We start from the raw sequence: 16,234 nt of genomic DNA on the forward strand, positions 1-16,234 counted from the left end.
CATTCTATTATTTATTATAACTGATCACTTAACAATAAATAATTAAATTTCATGACATATCTGGGTCCCTGGCTTTTGCTAAAGAATTGTTCTTGTTGGCAGCTCTTATTCAAACTTGTCATAGGCTGCAGGCTTCTCCTTAACCAACACGGTGTCTCTAACATCAGCTACATTGTATATACCTCTTATTACTTTAGATTTAGGATATGCCCCTTCTGCTCAATTTCGGCTACGTACCCTGCTCAGAACACACTGTTCTTCAAATTCCCCTCCCACATTTTCATCGTGTCCTTAATATTGACTGATTTTCGTCATCTTGTACATTTCAAAAATACGTTCTGTTTCCTTAAAACAAATTCAGTAACCTTCCATTAATAGCTTCCTAAACTACCTTTATTCTTACAGTAACGGTATATACTTTACCGTCATTCCTCATCACATTTGTAGTACTTGAATTATTTCCCTTCCTTTTACCGTTTGATAATCATATTAATTTCTTTTTTTTTACTCGCCTTTCACGGTTCATTAACCATGTTTCATTTTATGACTATGAATATCTTTTTCTGTTTTTGTTGTCACCTTAAATGGAGCGGTGTTAAAAACATTCATTTACTTTCACCACATAGTATCGCTTTATCGATTCTTTGTAAGAAACGTAAGTGTTTGCAAATTTTGTTGTATTCTCAGTACCACTTATCTTAACGGTCATTCTGCCCTCCTCAAAGGCCACGACATCAGCATTGTATACCAATAGTTCGTTCCACTAATAAAACTGATATCTCGATCAATAATTCGCACTACGTGTTCTGTATATACCTTTTTCATTGATACTCGTTTCTTTATTCCACAGGCATCTACGACCTCAATTCTCTGCCCTGGAAACACTAGTACGTTCTCTCTACATGTAATTTGCTCATAAGATCCTCTTTTAAAATGGCACATAACTCGCTACCTTTCGCAGTGATCGCTACTGATTCATCACTGCATTTTATTGTCTCATAGTCAGGTTTAGAACCACACTGTACTCACCATGTGGAAGTGCTTGTGTCTAATTCAAGTTCTGCACACGCAGTTCTTAAATATTTTCATCTTAGATTTACACACGAATGTATTTCATCTTAGTATTTCCACTAGCAAGTATTTATTCTTCTAATTACAACACGTGGTTTCATTGTGATCGTTGGTCACTTCCAAAGAATCCTATGTTCCCCGTGAATTTTACCTGCCTATCTTTTTCCGAACAATTCACATGAGCCTTCCACCAAAAGTTTCGGAAAAGAGAAATCATTATTTTTTTATCTACTCTCAAATATTGCACATGCACATCATTTTCATTTAAATTTGTTTTTATGGAGTAGGCATAAGACACGTCTTCACACCTCAGGAACCAGCGACGGAGTGCTGAAACATGGCCGTTCATCAGGTCATTCCGCGCTTCCGCAGAAGTGGGGGAGGGCCTCGCTGCCGTATTGGTCAGCCACATTCCAGGCCCTCTGGTGCTCTGGTATGCTTCCTCTCTTTGGTTAGCCAAAGGTGAGCAGAGCACTATCTCAAAGATGATTATAGAATCTACCTTCACTATCTGTGGCCAGCAGACGACCAGCCATTCATCCAATTCACAAACTTCACCAAACTGGTTACAGGGATCTATTTTAAAGACGTGCACATGTGAATAATTAAATATATAAATTGTCCTTCTTTCTTACATTGGTATCCGGCTTCGGTGTATTAAATAAAATCGCATTACTATACAAACAGTCTTGTTCTGACAAGACCAGCGAAGTATGTTGTTGTACTTTTTTTTGTCAGGCAGTACTGTACCCTTTCAGTGAGTTCAAATTCAAGGCACCAATACACTCAGGCTAGTCATGGATACTTGTGATTCAGTCTCCAACAAAAATGTACACCATGTTTCCTTTGCATAGCAGGATAAACAAATGTCTGCCACTGGTTTTGCTTGGATCTGCCCCACGGTCAAACTCACTGGGAGCATTCCGCAATTGGCACACATTCCTCTGCCGGCCGGGGTGGCCGAGTGGTTCTAGGGGCTCCAGTCTGGAACCGCGCGACCGCTGCGGTCGCAGGTTCGAATCCTGCCTCGGACATGGATGTGTGTGATGTCCTTAGGTTAGTTAGGTTTAAGTAGTTCTAAGTTCTAGGGGACTGATGACCTCACCAGTGAAGTTCCATAGTGCTCAGAGCCATTTGAACCACACCTTCCTCTGTCCCATTTAACACAGGGACGCAAGTGTTATCCTGATTCCTTCATCTGTACGCCTGTGAACATTTTGAATAGACTGTCTCACCTGTTTGCACCTGTGGCTTCCCACGAAACCGCTGAATGTGGTTCGAAGATCCACATATTAAATAACATATTGTTGCAGAAAGAGCTGAATAGCATAGTGACTGCGGTGTTGTGATTATGCTACTAGACTGTTGCATGGAAGGTCGTGAATTCAAAACTCACCTGAAGTGTAAAATTCGGTTCGAGTACATTCTAGAAGCATCCACAAATGTCAATTGTACTGGAATGTTCTGTAACTGTATGTATACAGCAGTGTTCTGGCCGGAGGCAGTTCGCTCCGTGGTGTTGTAAGTGAAAGTGCTGAATACACCTTCGTTAAATGAAGTTAGTGTTCGTCATTCATCTAATTACACTTTCTTCATCTGTATTTTCCTGGTTACTGAGTCAATTTCAAACAAATCTGACGCAGTTTCTATGGCTTTGTCGAATGTTATCGGGAGTTCTATGCCTACTTTTTGTGACATCTCAGGTGGTTGATCCTTTGAAAAGCACCAAGTGCCCCTTCCTCTGCTTCCTGCAGAATGGCCTTATTGAAATGACCATCACCCGTAAAATTATATGTGTTAATACTGATTTTTCTGGAAAGGCCCACAACATTTTCTACAAATCTTCCTATTCATATACTACACCATTACGTTGTTACGAAAATACCTAGAAGCACTTTTTTTTGTAGTAGTTTAATAACCCGTCCCGAAAATCTGCGTATGATTGAGCGTCCTGCGACATCTCATCGCACATGTCATATATTCTTGCATCTCTTCTGAGTTTAAGTAAGCCTAGGTTAACAGCTGCTCGCTATTCCAGTTACCTAACTTCGCAGTTGTATGCAAGCTATCAGAAAAGACAAAAACACCTGCAGATATAACAGAATCATGTAGCACCTGCGTCAAGAATGGTTTGATACACGCTTGAAGTTGACCGTTCACTTGTTTCACCCCTCAAGCGATATATTTTCCTATGTTAACCCACATTACATTATTGTAACTTCATAATTTTCATACATAACTCAATGTTATCTGCTTTCAGTTGTGTAACGTCATCAGACAGGTGCTGCATGGCATCATGGGCTGTTACCTTCTGAAAAATAGACTTTCTTCTTACTACTACCACCAACAGCGTACAGTAAACTAAGACAGAAAAGAAAGAAAAGGAAAAGATACACCTTGAGAGACCAAAAGAAGAAAACTTAAAGTGGAACCCTACTTGAAAATATGCCCTGATTGACACTGCTGCTGCATTCTCTTCGACTCTGCTCATCATTGGCCCTCCATCACACCCTGAAACGTTGTGTACCGAGGTGTTGCTTTGGGAGGATGTGGACGAGCAGTTCTCTGCTGCGGAGGTGAGGGTGGGCGCAGACGATATAGATAGCTAACCACTTTATTAACAGTCAGACATGAATGTAAATCTGTGCATCTCCAGCAAACAGAATGTAGACGATGGGTAGAAAAGAGTCAGGTGGCAGCCAGAGCTAGGCGGGAGAGCCTGGCAGGACTAAGCGGACTATGAACACGGAACTGCGGGGTGGAGAGCGGCTCCGGGTGGTGGCCGTTGCGGCGCTCTCGGCGACTTAGACTCGACTTCTCCCACATGTGCTGACTACTCTGGGCTCAGCACCCTGCAGGTGGTCGCTGCTTCACAGTCTGGAGGCGGCAAATACATCTACATCATAAGCACAGCATGACTGGCATGAGCTGTACGTCATTAGTAGGGCCCAGCTGTTCTGATGACGATGGGCTAGATCTTGAGGTTTAAATACTGCAGCCCAGCGTTGAGTTTTCTTTCTTTTAAAAATATTCTTTATTGCAATAATAATAACAATTATACAAACATAACCCACTTTCTTAAGTGATTAGTAGGTCCTAATTTTATCCGAACATTAATTGCAGATAGATACAGATATGATTAATTTGTGAGCTACAGCTATAACTATATAACAATGGGCAACTAATTTGTCTATTATTATTAATATTAAATTCATATTACCTACGCTCAACTAAATTCTACTGACTGCAGCGTCACAGTTGTATCAGTAGTTTATAAACCTACATTTTAGAGCCTTGCTCATCCAGCTAATCCCGATGGGCGTGCCCCTGACACTGGGAAGGCCAAAGTTGTTATTCGCTGCAGGTTCCTAAATAGCTGATTTCCTAATCTAAGTCCTACTAACTAGTTCTAACCTAAGTCCGGTGCTTTGTCCTGTATCGGTGAAGATGTACCCCACTCCCCTTAATCCTGTACGCGGCGGATTCCAGACTATGAGGAAAGTCTGCCTGTCCACGCACAGGCGGTATGGGAATAGGGCGCTAAATTCAGTATTTGGTGTGTCTCAAATTGTTAAGTTGGTTTATGTCCTTGACGTATTCCTTTAACACTTTTCGTGATACCTCATCTGCCAATTGGTTAAGAGTTTGAAAAGAGTCTTCTTGTCTTAGGAAGTGGTATGAGTCAGGTCAGGTAAATGGTCACGTAATATGGATGCTACATCATTGAAAAGGGGGGCACTCATAGAACACACGGTCGGGGGTACCCTCTGATTCACCAAATTCACACGCGGCTATGGCCCATGACCAGTGAGAAAATGCGTCAGTCCTCGAGTAGGTTCAAAGTATCTCATGTCCAGTCGTTCCCTCACACTAGGAAGAAATTAAAAAGTTCTACGCCCTCTTTCTTAAGCTTCCCATATTTCTTGCCACAATTGCTCCCCTCTTTGTCTTATCTCACCTTTATCCTCAACCACAATGCCTAATATCTCATCTATCTTTGTGGTATTCCCTTTTTAACCTAGAACCACTGAACCTGTTCTCGAATTTTGATGTCCAGGGAGCAAGCCCCATTATGACTAACACGGCTCCTCCAGGAGATATTCTATAGGCCCCTACAGAACTCAGTATCATATTTCTCTGAACCCTTCTCACTGTCATGGAGGGCACAACCCTCGTGAGCCTGTGTTTGCAGACTCCCGAGCCGTAACCCACAATTTATGTTAGAATACTGTTGTGATATCGTTTTCTGAGGTGAGGGGGAAGATGTGTCCGATGGAGATGAGATTGTTTAGTGTTTGAAGGGCTTTCTGGGTTATGGTGTCAATGTGTTTCCCGAAGTTCCACCTTCCGTCAATGATGATTCCCAAGTATCGTGTCTCACGTCGCCGAAGAACCGATAACCCCTCAATTCTCACAGTTGGATTTCTAATTAATTGTTCTTTTAGCAATGAGTTTGTTTAAGTACCACATTTCCGTATCACATGGAAACTCCTGGAGCGTCGACCGCCTTAGCTGAGTGATCAGCGCATCTGACTGATATGCGGTGATCCTGGGTTCGATTTCCAGCTGGGTTGGAAATTTTCCGTAATGAGGGACCAAGGGTTGTGTTGACCTCACCATAATTTCGTTATCATCGACACTCAAGTCACCCAATGTGGAGTCAACTGAAAGTAATTGCAGCTCAGTGGTTGGACTTACCCATCAATTCTAAACAGTCATCTAATTTTTATCACTTCTGGAGCGGGGGCCGATGACTGGGGTATTGCTGATGTCAAAGTGGCAGTCAGTCACACTGCCAACACTCTTTCACTCCCAGGTGTGCGGAGGTTGTCAGCATCTTTTGAAATGCAGGTGCGTTGTCTGGTGCACAGACTGTGACTGCGATGCTCTTATGATTCTGAGCTACATTACATGCTGCTGGAGGATTAGGTCGCTACAGTGCGTTTTGTTGTTCACCACTAAGCCAGTCAAATCATCAAAGTTCCTTGAGTTATTAACTGGCAATCTGTTATAATGAAAGAATTTTTGGACAAACAGTTGTCTCTACTGTATACCATGTCATCCTTCAGCCATTTGCAATTTGCTTTGGTTTGTAAGAATTTAAATAACGTTGGATTCTTGTCATGTTTGCCATTTGCTGCTATATTAGAACAGGCTATGTGACATATATGTAGTGGGCAAAGTTTTTCGATAGATTTGCGTGTACACATTAACATGCCGCCGGAATGCAATGAGATTTTGAGTCATTCCAGCGACCTTGCCGTAAGGAATTCTGGACTTCAAAAAGTACTCTTCTCCAGACTGCCAAGTGGTTATACTCCAGCAGTTGTTCACTTTCATTCACTGTTGTTCAAAAATTCACGTCGCTCATTTATGCATTTCTAATTCAACTACCTCCAGATGTTCTAACACTGTTGTCGTGATACTACAGCAACATCCATAATTTATTGCGTCAGACTTCTTCGACACTTAGGTGGCTAGTAATAGAAAAGTTAATTAGAACATTCGGAATAAGGGAATAAGTAATACTTTATTAATTGCAACAAAAATTTACTTCGCTCACCAGTTTCGGCTGCAGCTATGAAATTACACACGTGGAGTTGCCGTTCAGATCACACTGAATGAGTCACGATTACTGAGTGGCAAATTGGTACCAGTTCAGAATGGCCATACTGTAGCTTCATTACAGTCACTACATAACACGTTTGTAGACACTTGTTGACACACTTCTGACAGTGTTGACCCGTAGCCGTAGTTCTCAGGTGGCAGATGTCTCGTCACTCACGGCGCGGGATAGCCGCGCGGTCTTGGGTGTCTTGTCACGGTTCGCGCGGCTCCCCCCTCGGAGGTTCGAGTCCTCCCTCGGTCACGGGTGTGTGTGTTGCCCTCAGCGTAAGTTCGTGTATGTTATATTAAGTATTGTGTAAGCCTAGGGACCTCAGCTGTTTGGTTCCATAGGAGCTTACCACAAATTTCCAAAAAAATTTCTCGTCACTCCCCGATGGTTGAAAAGGGCTGTCACGGCGAGTAGACAGCATAAAAAAGTTACTCCGATAGGAACTTCATCGAGTTAGTCAGGATCCGAGCTCGAACAGAAATGCCTTCCTCGCCTCTGACGACGCTGTTTCAGGGCAGAGACGTGGCGATGGTGCCTCGGAACCGCCCGAGGCACGGCTCCTTCTTAGCATCTCATTCGCGGCTCGTGATACAGCTTTACTGTGCAGTATCTCTGCGGTGGCCGATACTTCATGCGCCGCTCTTGATATTCGACGACACCGCACTTACTATTTTAAGTAACCTACAAAAGTGTGCAGAGTCTGTCCAAGATAATTCATGAGCTTAGCATGTTGCAACTCTGCATCTCATATGATGGCGGCACCTAATTAGAGCACCGTAATAAAACGTTTAATTAAATGCAAGATATGGCCGTGGACTGGACAAGAATGTTATGGTTGTGGTCTTCTGTCTGCAGTGAACGCATTATTGTGACCAAGATAGACAGGAAGCCCACGCCTACTACAGTAGTACAAGTTTATATGCCAGCTAGCTCTGCAGATGACGAAGAAATTGATGAAATGTATGATGAAATAAAATAAATTATTCAGGTAGTGAAGGGAGACGAAGATTTAATAGTCATGGGTGGCTGGAATTCGAGAGTAGGAAAAAGGAGAGAAGGAAACATAGTAGGTGAATATGGATGGAGGGTAAGACATAAAAGAGAAAGCCCTGTGGTAGAATTTTGCACAGAGCATAACTTAATCATAGCTAACACTTGGTTCAAGAATCATAAAAGAAGGTTGTATACATGGAAGAACCCTGGATATAGTAGAAGGTATCAGATAGATTATATAATGGTAAGACAGAGATTTAGGAACCCGGTTTTAAATTGTAAGACATTTCCAGGAGCAGATTTGGACTCTGACTACAATCTATTAGTTATGAACTGCATATTAAAACTGAAGAAACTGCAAAAAGGTGGGAATTTAAGGAGATGGGACCTGGATAAACTGACTAAACGAGATTTTGTACAGAGTTTCAGGGAGAGCATAAGGGAACAATTGACAGGAATGGGGGAAAGAGATACAGTAGAAGAAGAATGGGTAACTTTGATGGATGAAGTAGTGAAGGCAGCAGAGGATCAAGTAGATAAAACGACGAGGGCTAGTAGAAATCCTTGGGTTACAGAAGAAATAGTGAATTTAATTGATGAAAGGAGAAAATATAAAAATGCAGTAAATGAAGCAGGCAAAAAGGAATACAAAAGGTGGGATTGACGGAGGACAAGGAAAGGGTGCAAAAAAAGGGCAGCTTGTTTTGTATTATCAAGTAATAGGGGAGAGAGTGTGGCAGATATGATACGCGAATTCTAATGGAAGTCATCACGGCAAAGACGTTTTTCATCGCGGCGAGATCTTTTTACGAAATTTCAGTCACCAACATTCTCTTCCGAATGCGAAAATATTTTGTTGAGCCCACCCTACATAGGTAGGAATGATCATCAAAATAAAATAAGAGAAACCAGAGCGCGAACAGAAAGGTTTAGGTGTTCGTTTTTCCCGCGCGCTGTTAGGGAGTGGAATGGTAGAGAGATAGTATGATTGTGGTTCGATGAACCCTCTGCCAAGCACTTAAATGTGAATTGCAGAGTAGTCATGTAGATGTAGATGTTTCAAAAATGAGGTCGAAAGAAGGTGCCAAATGGCTACGCAGGGATGGCTAGAGGACAAATGTAAGGATGCAGAGGATTATCTCACTGGGGGTTTGATAGATACTGCCAATAGGAAAATTAAAGAGACCTTTGGAGAAAAGAATACCACTTGTATGAATATCAAGAGCTCAGATGGAAACCCAGTTCTAAGCAAAGAAGGGAAAGAGGAAAGGTGGAAGCAGTATATAGAGAGTATATACAAGGGCGATATACTTGAGGACAATATTATGGAAATGGAAGAGAATGTAGATGAATACGAAATGGGAGATACGATACTGCATGAAGGGTTTGACAGGGCGCTGAAAGACCTGGGTTGAAACACGGCCCCGGGAGTAGACAACATTCCATTAGAACTACTGACGGCCTTGGGAGAGCCAGTCGTGACAAAACTTTACCATCTAGTGAGCAAGATGTATGAGATAGGCGAAATACCCTCAGACTTCAAGAAGAATATAATAATTCCAATCCCAAAGAAAGCAGGTGTTGACAGATGTGAAAATTACCGAACTATCAGTTTAATAAATCACAGCTGCAAAATACTAACGCCAATTTTTTACGGACGAATGGAAAAGCTGGTGGAAGCCGACCTCGGGGAAGATCAGATTCCGCAGAAATGTTGGAACACGTGAGGCAATACTGACGTTACGACTTATCTCAGAAGAAAGATTAAGGAAAGGGAAATCTAGGTTTCTAGCATTTGTAAACTTGGAGTAAGTTTTTGACAATGTTGACTGGAATACTCTCTTTCAAATTCTAGAAGTGGCTCGGGTAAAATACATGGAGCGAAAGGCTACTTACAATTTGTGCAGAAACCAAATGGCAGTTATAAGAGTCGAGGGGCATGAAAGTGAAGCAGTGGTTGGGAAGGAAGTGAGACGGGGTTGTAGCCTCTCGCCGATGTTATTCAATCTGTATATTGGGCAAACAGTAAAGGAAACAAAAGAAAATTTCGAAGTAGGTCTTAAAATTCATGGAGAAGATTTAAAAACTTTGAGGTTCGCCGATGACATTGTAATTCTGTCAGAGACAGCAAAGGACTTGCAAGAGCAGTTGAACGGAATGGATAGTGTCTTGAAGGGAGGATATAAGATGAACATCAACAAAAGCAAAACGAGGATAATGGAATGTAGTCGAATTAAGTCGGGTAATGTTGAGGGTATTGGATTAGGAAATGAAACACTTAAAGTTGTAAAGGAGTTTTGCTATTTGGGGAGCAAAATAACTGATGATGGCCGAAGTAGAGAGGATATTAAATGTGGACTGGCAATGGCAAGGAAAGAGTTTCTGAAGAAGAGAAATTTGTTAACATCGAGTATAGATTTAAGTGTCAGGAAGTTGTTTCTGAAAGTATTTGTATGGAGTGTAGCCATGTATGGAAGCGAGGCATGGGCGATAAATAGTTTAGACAAGAAGAGAATAGAAGATTTCGAAATGTGGTGCTAAAGAAGAATGCTGAAGATTAGATGGGTAGATCACATAACTAATGAGGAAGTATTGAATAGAGCTGGGGAGAAGAAGAGTTTGTGGCACAACTTGACTAGAAGAAGGGACCGGTTGGTAGGACATGTTCTGAGGCATCAAGAGATCGCAAATTTAGCATTGGAGTTCAGCGTGGAGGGTAAAAATCGTAGAGGGAGGCCAAGAGATGAATACACTAAGCAGATTCAGAAGGATGTAGGTTGCAGTAAGTACTGGGAAATGAAGAAGCTTGCAGAGGATAGAGTAGCATGGAGAGCTCCATCAAACAAGTCCCAGGACTGAAGACAACAATAACAACAACTTCGGTCTGTTGTCTAGTTTAATGAAGCTCTAATGTTAGCCTATCCTGTGCAAATCTCTTCATCTCTGTTTAAGCATTGCTACCCTCATAATTTATAACTTGCTTACATCTGTTGCACCTTTGCTTCCCTCCAAGATTTTACAGTCCATCACTTATCACCTTTATAACATTGACTAAGCCTTGATTTTTCAAGACGTTTTGACAAGAGTATGAAACAGAAGTGTGACGTATCTTACTGTCCTTACTGTTTTTTTGATTTTTCCTAGATTAATGGACTGTTTTTTGGCAGGCTCGTACTTGTAATGTAACTATTAAAACTCTGGTTATGTTTTCTGATCTGCAGGAGTTACGCAATGTGAGTCACATGGTAGTACACCCCAATTTGACAGTGACACAGGGGTATCCAGACTTGGCGCTGGTGCGCATTTCGAGGCCACTGCCCTACAAGGAGCAGATACTGCCGGTCAGTTTGCCAGCGGGCGGTGTGGACACTGAGTACGATCTCCCCACCGGCCGTCGATGCTACGTCGCTGGTTGGGGCGTAACCACCCCTGAAACCACTAACGCACGAGCAGCAATAGCTCTGTGAGTACATTTCCTTCTATCTTCACTGTTCTGGGTTTTTCTGGCGGGTCACATTCTCTCCATATTGCGTCTAGTGCAAGCCTTTCAACCGGCGGCTGCTTCGGCAAATTTTGTGTCTGGTCTGACAGACGTACACTACTGTTTGGAAAAAGTGGAACACCAAGACCAAGATATATGATCATAATGAAATTTATTCCACCTATTAGGGACACGATACTACACAAATGATTACCTTTACAGACCTGTACATGCGCTATGACTATGGATATTCAGTACAGAGTAGCGCCAGCAAGTGACAGTGACAGCTGCTAGACGTCGTGGCATGGAATCAAAGAGCGCCTGAATATATTGCTGGGGAATACTCTGCTACGTGATTGTTGGCCCTGTTCACAAGGTGTAAACTGCGTCTGCAGAAGGACCTGAAGAAACAAGCTGCCGACCGACCATATCCCAGACATGTTCGGTGGGCGATATGTCTGGCTAAGGGGCAGGCCAGGGAAGCAGTAGTAGCTTACACATTCCTCGCCATAGGCAGCTGCGCGTTGTTCTGCTGAAATATGGCACGTGGAACGGCCTGCAGGAGGGGCAGTGCCTCCGGCTGTAAAGCCTCCCTGATGGGGCGGTAGCTTTTCAGATTGCCCTGAAGACGTAGGAGGCGAGATCACAAGATACAGGCAACGGAATGGCAAACAATGACACTTGCTGTTTGTCTGATATGCCGCTCAACAATACAGTCTGCTCGATTGCGTCCACCATGCCCGCCGGCATCGAATGCGTACGCGGTCATCACTGAGGGATAAATTGAAGCATAACTCGTTCAAAAAGACTAGATTTTACCCCCCCCCCCCCCCCCCAGCACGCCTGTATAGGTGTTCACGTTCCCATTGCAGTCTGCGGCGTTGGTCGGTTCGTCAAAGCATGCTGACGGAATGGCACGCGTGTCACCAGTCCAACCCACAGAAGACGGCGTCAAAGCATCGACGCAGACTTGTCCATACCTTTTCATTGCTGCAACGTCGCGCCAACACTGCGGACGAAGTTCTTCTGTCAATTGAGGCCTAGCGTACAATCTGGCGTTGTGGTCACATTGTGTCGTCCAGTACACGGTCGGCGCTGTGTACGGCCCTTTTCTCCCCACTGGCTCCACTTACGCCTCACTGTTGAAGCAGCGTGCCTGTACAAGCCGCCGTGTCACGGAACGGCAGACCCATCTCCTGCAGACCAACCATTCTGCCCCATTCGAACGTACTCGCATGCCTGTATTCCACGCTGTGACGTCAGCGCGGCGAAGTGGCACTTGGTTACGCGTCTCCACTTCGTATGAGTGCTCCGCACCGACTGAGCGTAGCGTAACACTCACGTGTCCGGTCACACGAAAGAGGGTGTTGTAAGGCTTCCTTGTATTCCACGTCTCTGCCGTTTAGGTCTGTTACTATGGTTCTGTTGTTCTACACATCCTCTTATCGTAGTCTTTTGCAGACCATTGCTTCTGAGTGTTTCACTTTTTTCAAACAGTTGTGTAGAAGGGCAATATCTGAAATGTGTAATGTGACGTCTGTGCTTGCTGATCGAGGGATCCGATCATGGGAGCCGGCCGCGGTGGCCGAGCGGTTCTAGGCTCTTCAGTCCGGAACCGCGTGACTGCTACGGTCGCAGGTTCGAATCCTGCCTCGGGCATGGATGTGTGTGATGTCCTTAGGTTAGTTAGGTTTAAGTAGTTCTAAGTTCTAGGGGAATGATCACCTCAGATGTTAAGTCCCACAGTGCTCAGAGCCCTTTGAACCATTTGATCGTGGGACTGGTAGAGGATGAGACTTCATGCACGCATACAACCTAATCTTATTGAGAAAAGCATAAGGACTGTCGTGCTTAAGACCTGACAACGGAGCACCATAGATGATTTTATTAATTTCACTTTACGTGATGCTCTGGTGAGGTTTAGAATTTATCCCAGAACTCACCCCTAATAATGAATCTGGAAGACTATGATTGAGGTTTTTTTATTTAGCAAATTGCCATGGCTCACCCTAAATGATGAGTTCTCTATATTGAGAATTTAATATCTGTGATCGCTTACTCCTGTAAGAATAAAGTAGTAAGAGCCTGTTTTCGTCTGTAAAACTTTAACGATATTATTTAATTTGTAGTTACTTCTTAATGGAAGATATTGAGCTTATAATGTGGAGTCATAGCTATGAATATCTGTCAAGTAGTCGTTTATTATTTCTTCACGTTTGATTTGGTTGATAACTACATTCACCATCGCAGGTAGTGATTTCTCCAGAAAATGATAGCTCATTGAAAAGAACTACCCATCGAAGAGTTGAAGTGAATTAGGAAACTCACTGAAAAACTAAATGGAGATGTCTAGAAAGGTATCTTACTCATCTCTGCTAGTGCGTCTCAATGCAAAATGCGCCAGTTAGAAGTTGGCATATCACAGAGTCAAGAGAATCAACAGGTACAACCCAAAAGATGTAAATAAAAACAACGTGATAGATTTCTGATTTTACCTGGCTGTTAGGGTTTCTGCGTTAGTCACATGTATTGCATTCGAATATTCTGACATACGTTAAGCACATATATGAAAAGTGTCTTTAACATTCCCATTACATTAGCGCACCTTACTAAATTGCACGATTATCTTCGGGTTACGGCATTCGTATGAAGAGGAGAGGAAAATTTCATCCGCGGAGAAGTGTTGAACAGACTACCTCTGGTGGAGTACAGTTTTGCTCTGGCCTGTCCATGACATCTGCCAAAGAATTAGGATGTAATATCGAAATATACTAAGTGTTGCCATACAGCAGCGACAGCATACATGTCAGGATCTGTAGGTACTTGGCGCTATGTAGACTCCCAAAAATAATACAGTGACGAATGATGCGAATCTTGAATTACACGAACCTCACATTGATGGGTCACGGTGATTTTGTACCCATTCCTCTCAGCCATTTAACAAGTGAGCAGTAGTACATATTACGAAGATTGATTTTTCCAACTCTTAACCCTCGTTCGGCCATCTTCATTTAGGTTTCCCGTAATTTACCTAAATCACTTCAGGCATATACCGGGATGGTTTCTTTCAAAGGGCATGATCGAATTCCTTCCCCACCATTCCCTAATCCGAAGTGACCAGTGACCTCGCTGTTCAGTCCCCTCCCCCAACTAAATCAGCCAAGTTTAAAAAAAAAAAAAACGAAATTTCATCCACATCACAGTCTTTCATGGAACGTCGCTTCACTTTGCAGTTTTCTTAGTCAATATTCGAAGTACCTTAACTGATTTACAAAGTCATTTCCATGGAGCTATTGATGTAGCGAAATGCAGAAGGTATGGATTGCATGTTATTCGCAGATCACTCTTTTTGCTGATCACACTCGCCCGTTTAACCTGTCTCGCATTAACAGTCGAATATGTTAGTAGGGAAGAAAGGATTTTAGAATTAATTTAATCTCCGCAGCAGAGCATGCCCTGATATGAAACTTGCTGTCAGATTAAAACTGTGTGCCGGACCACGACTGTAACCTGTAAGCTTTGCTTTTCACAGCCAAGCGCTCTACCAAGTGAGATACCCGAGCACGACTCAGAACTTGTCATCACAGCTTTACTTGCCTCAATAAGTCACTTCTTGCTTTCCCAACATCATAAAGCTCTCATCTGGAACATAGGGGACTAACGCTCCTAGAAGAAAGGATATAGCGGAGACATGGCTTAGTCACAGCCAGGGAAAGTGTTTCCAGAACGAATTTTGACTCTGCTGCAGTGAGCTGATATGTAACTACACAGGTTATTTGTCATACTCTGATAGCTCACTTGGCGGAGCGTTTGCTACGTAAGGAAAAGGTCACAGGTTCGAATCCTGGTCTGGCAGACAGTTTCAATCCGGCAGTAGAATATTTGTTGTGGCGTCTTCAGGATCCGGGACGATTTATGGCACCCCTCCTCTGCACGTCACTTACAGGTTACTCCCCCCTCCCCCCCTGCCGCTCACCATCCCAGTCTGTTCTCACAACCTGCAACGTCCCCATTCCAGACTAATTTGGTGACTGACGGTTCTCTTATTTCTGGGGCATACAGGCATAATGATGTATGACACCCAACCCCCCCCCCCCCTCTGCCACTTTCAAGATGATACCCTCTCTTCACCCCTTCTCCCTATTCTTGTAGGCCAATGGGGTGATACATAAATGGCAGGAAATCCAATAATGTGGTATGGGACCTCCTCCTGTTGTCTGTGGCATGTGAGTGCAGCCTGCATGGATGCCGGATACTATCAACACTATGAGTCATAACCAGGCATGACGGAACCAAGATGGTGGAAGGTCACCACCGTGTAACGTGTTGTGTGGAGCAGCACAAGAGCATATCTGTGACTCCACAGTATAAGAATAATGCAACATATATCTCTATAACGTTAAAAGCGAAACTTCAACGCCATTCAGGTGCTGTGCTATGTAGAAAATGCATGACCCATTGGTTTTATGTATTCAAACAATTGTCTGCTACGGTTTACAATCACTACCGTCAGACATGAGGAAGCAACTATCTGTTTACATAAACAAACATATTCAGCCATTGCATTCGTGTTAAAAGTGCGCTTTTAACATGAATTGAGATTTATTTAATAGTAAATCCGCTACATCAAAGTTTTACACACATCAAACATCTTTTACACACTCATAGAAACAGTGGGTAAATAAGGAATTCTACTTATGCTATGTTTCAAATGACCGGAAGCAGTACCTTCCAACCTATATAATTGTGAAAACTACACCAATTGAACTAGTTTTAAAACTATATAGCTCACTGGTGCAGTGTATTTGGTTTTCAAATAAATGTCACTGCCTTGTGTTTGTAGTATAATTCAGGAAAGGGGAGAGACATACACTTGTTTTCTTTATTTGCGTAGAAGTTGGCACTCGTGCCATTCCACTCGCAGAACACACGACGTGATGTCACCTGTAGGCTTTTGTGGGCAGAGTCAGCAACACGCTCTCCAAGGTGTTCAAGTTGCTGAACAGAGGCAAAGGGCCGAGCCCCCAAAGTATGACGTGCTGCCCCATGCTATGTGGCTTGCACTGTCTTGT

General features: G+C 43.1%; 1 protein-coding gene across 1 annotated transcript in view; it reads left to right on the top strand.

The window, feature by feature from the left end:
* Positions 1-16,234, top strand: part of LOC126335435 (serine protease 27-like) — a 130,158-nt gene that overhangs the window by 66,618 nt on the left and 47,306 nt on the right. Inside the window, exon 3 of the mRNA XM_049998716.1 lies at positions 10,903-11,144. Coding sequence (XP_049854673.1) covers positions 10,903-11,144 — 242 coding nt within the window. The remainder of the gene's footprint in view (positions 1-10,902; positions 11,145-16,234) is intronic.

This window comes from Schistocerca gregaria, chromosome 2 (assembly GCF_023897955.1).
Source record: "Schistocerca gregaria isolate iqSchGreg1 chromosome 2, iqSchGreg1.2, whole genome shotgun sequence".
NCBI lineage: Eukaryota > Metazoa > Arthropoda > Insecta > Orthoptera > Acrididae > Schistocerca > Schistocerca gregaria.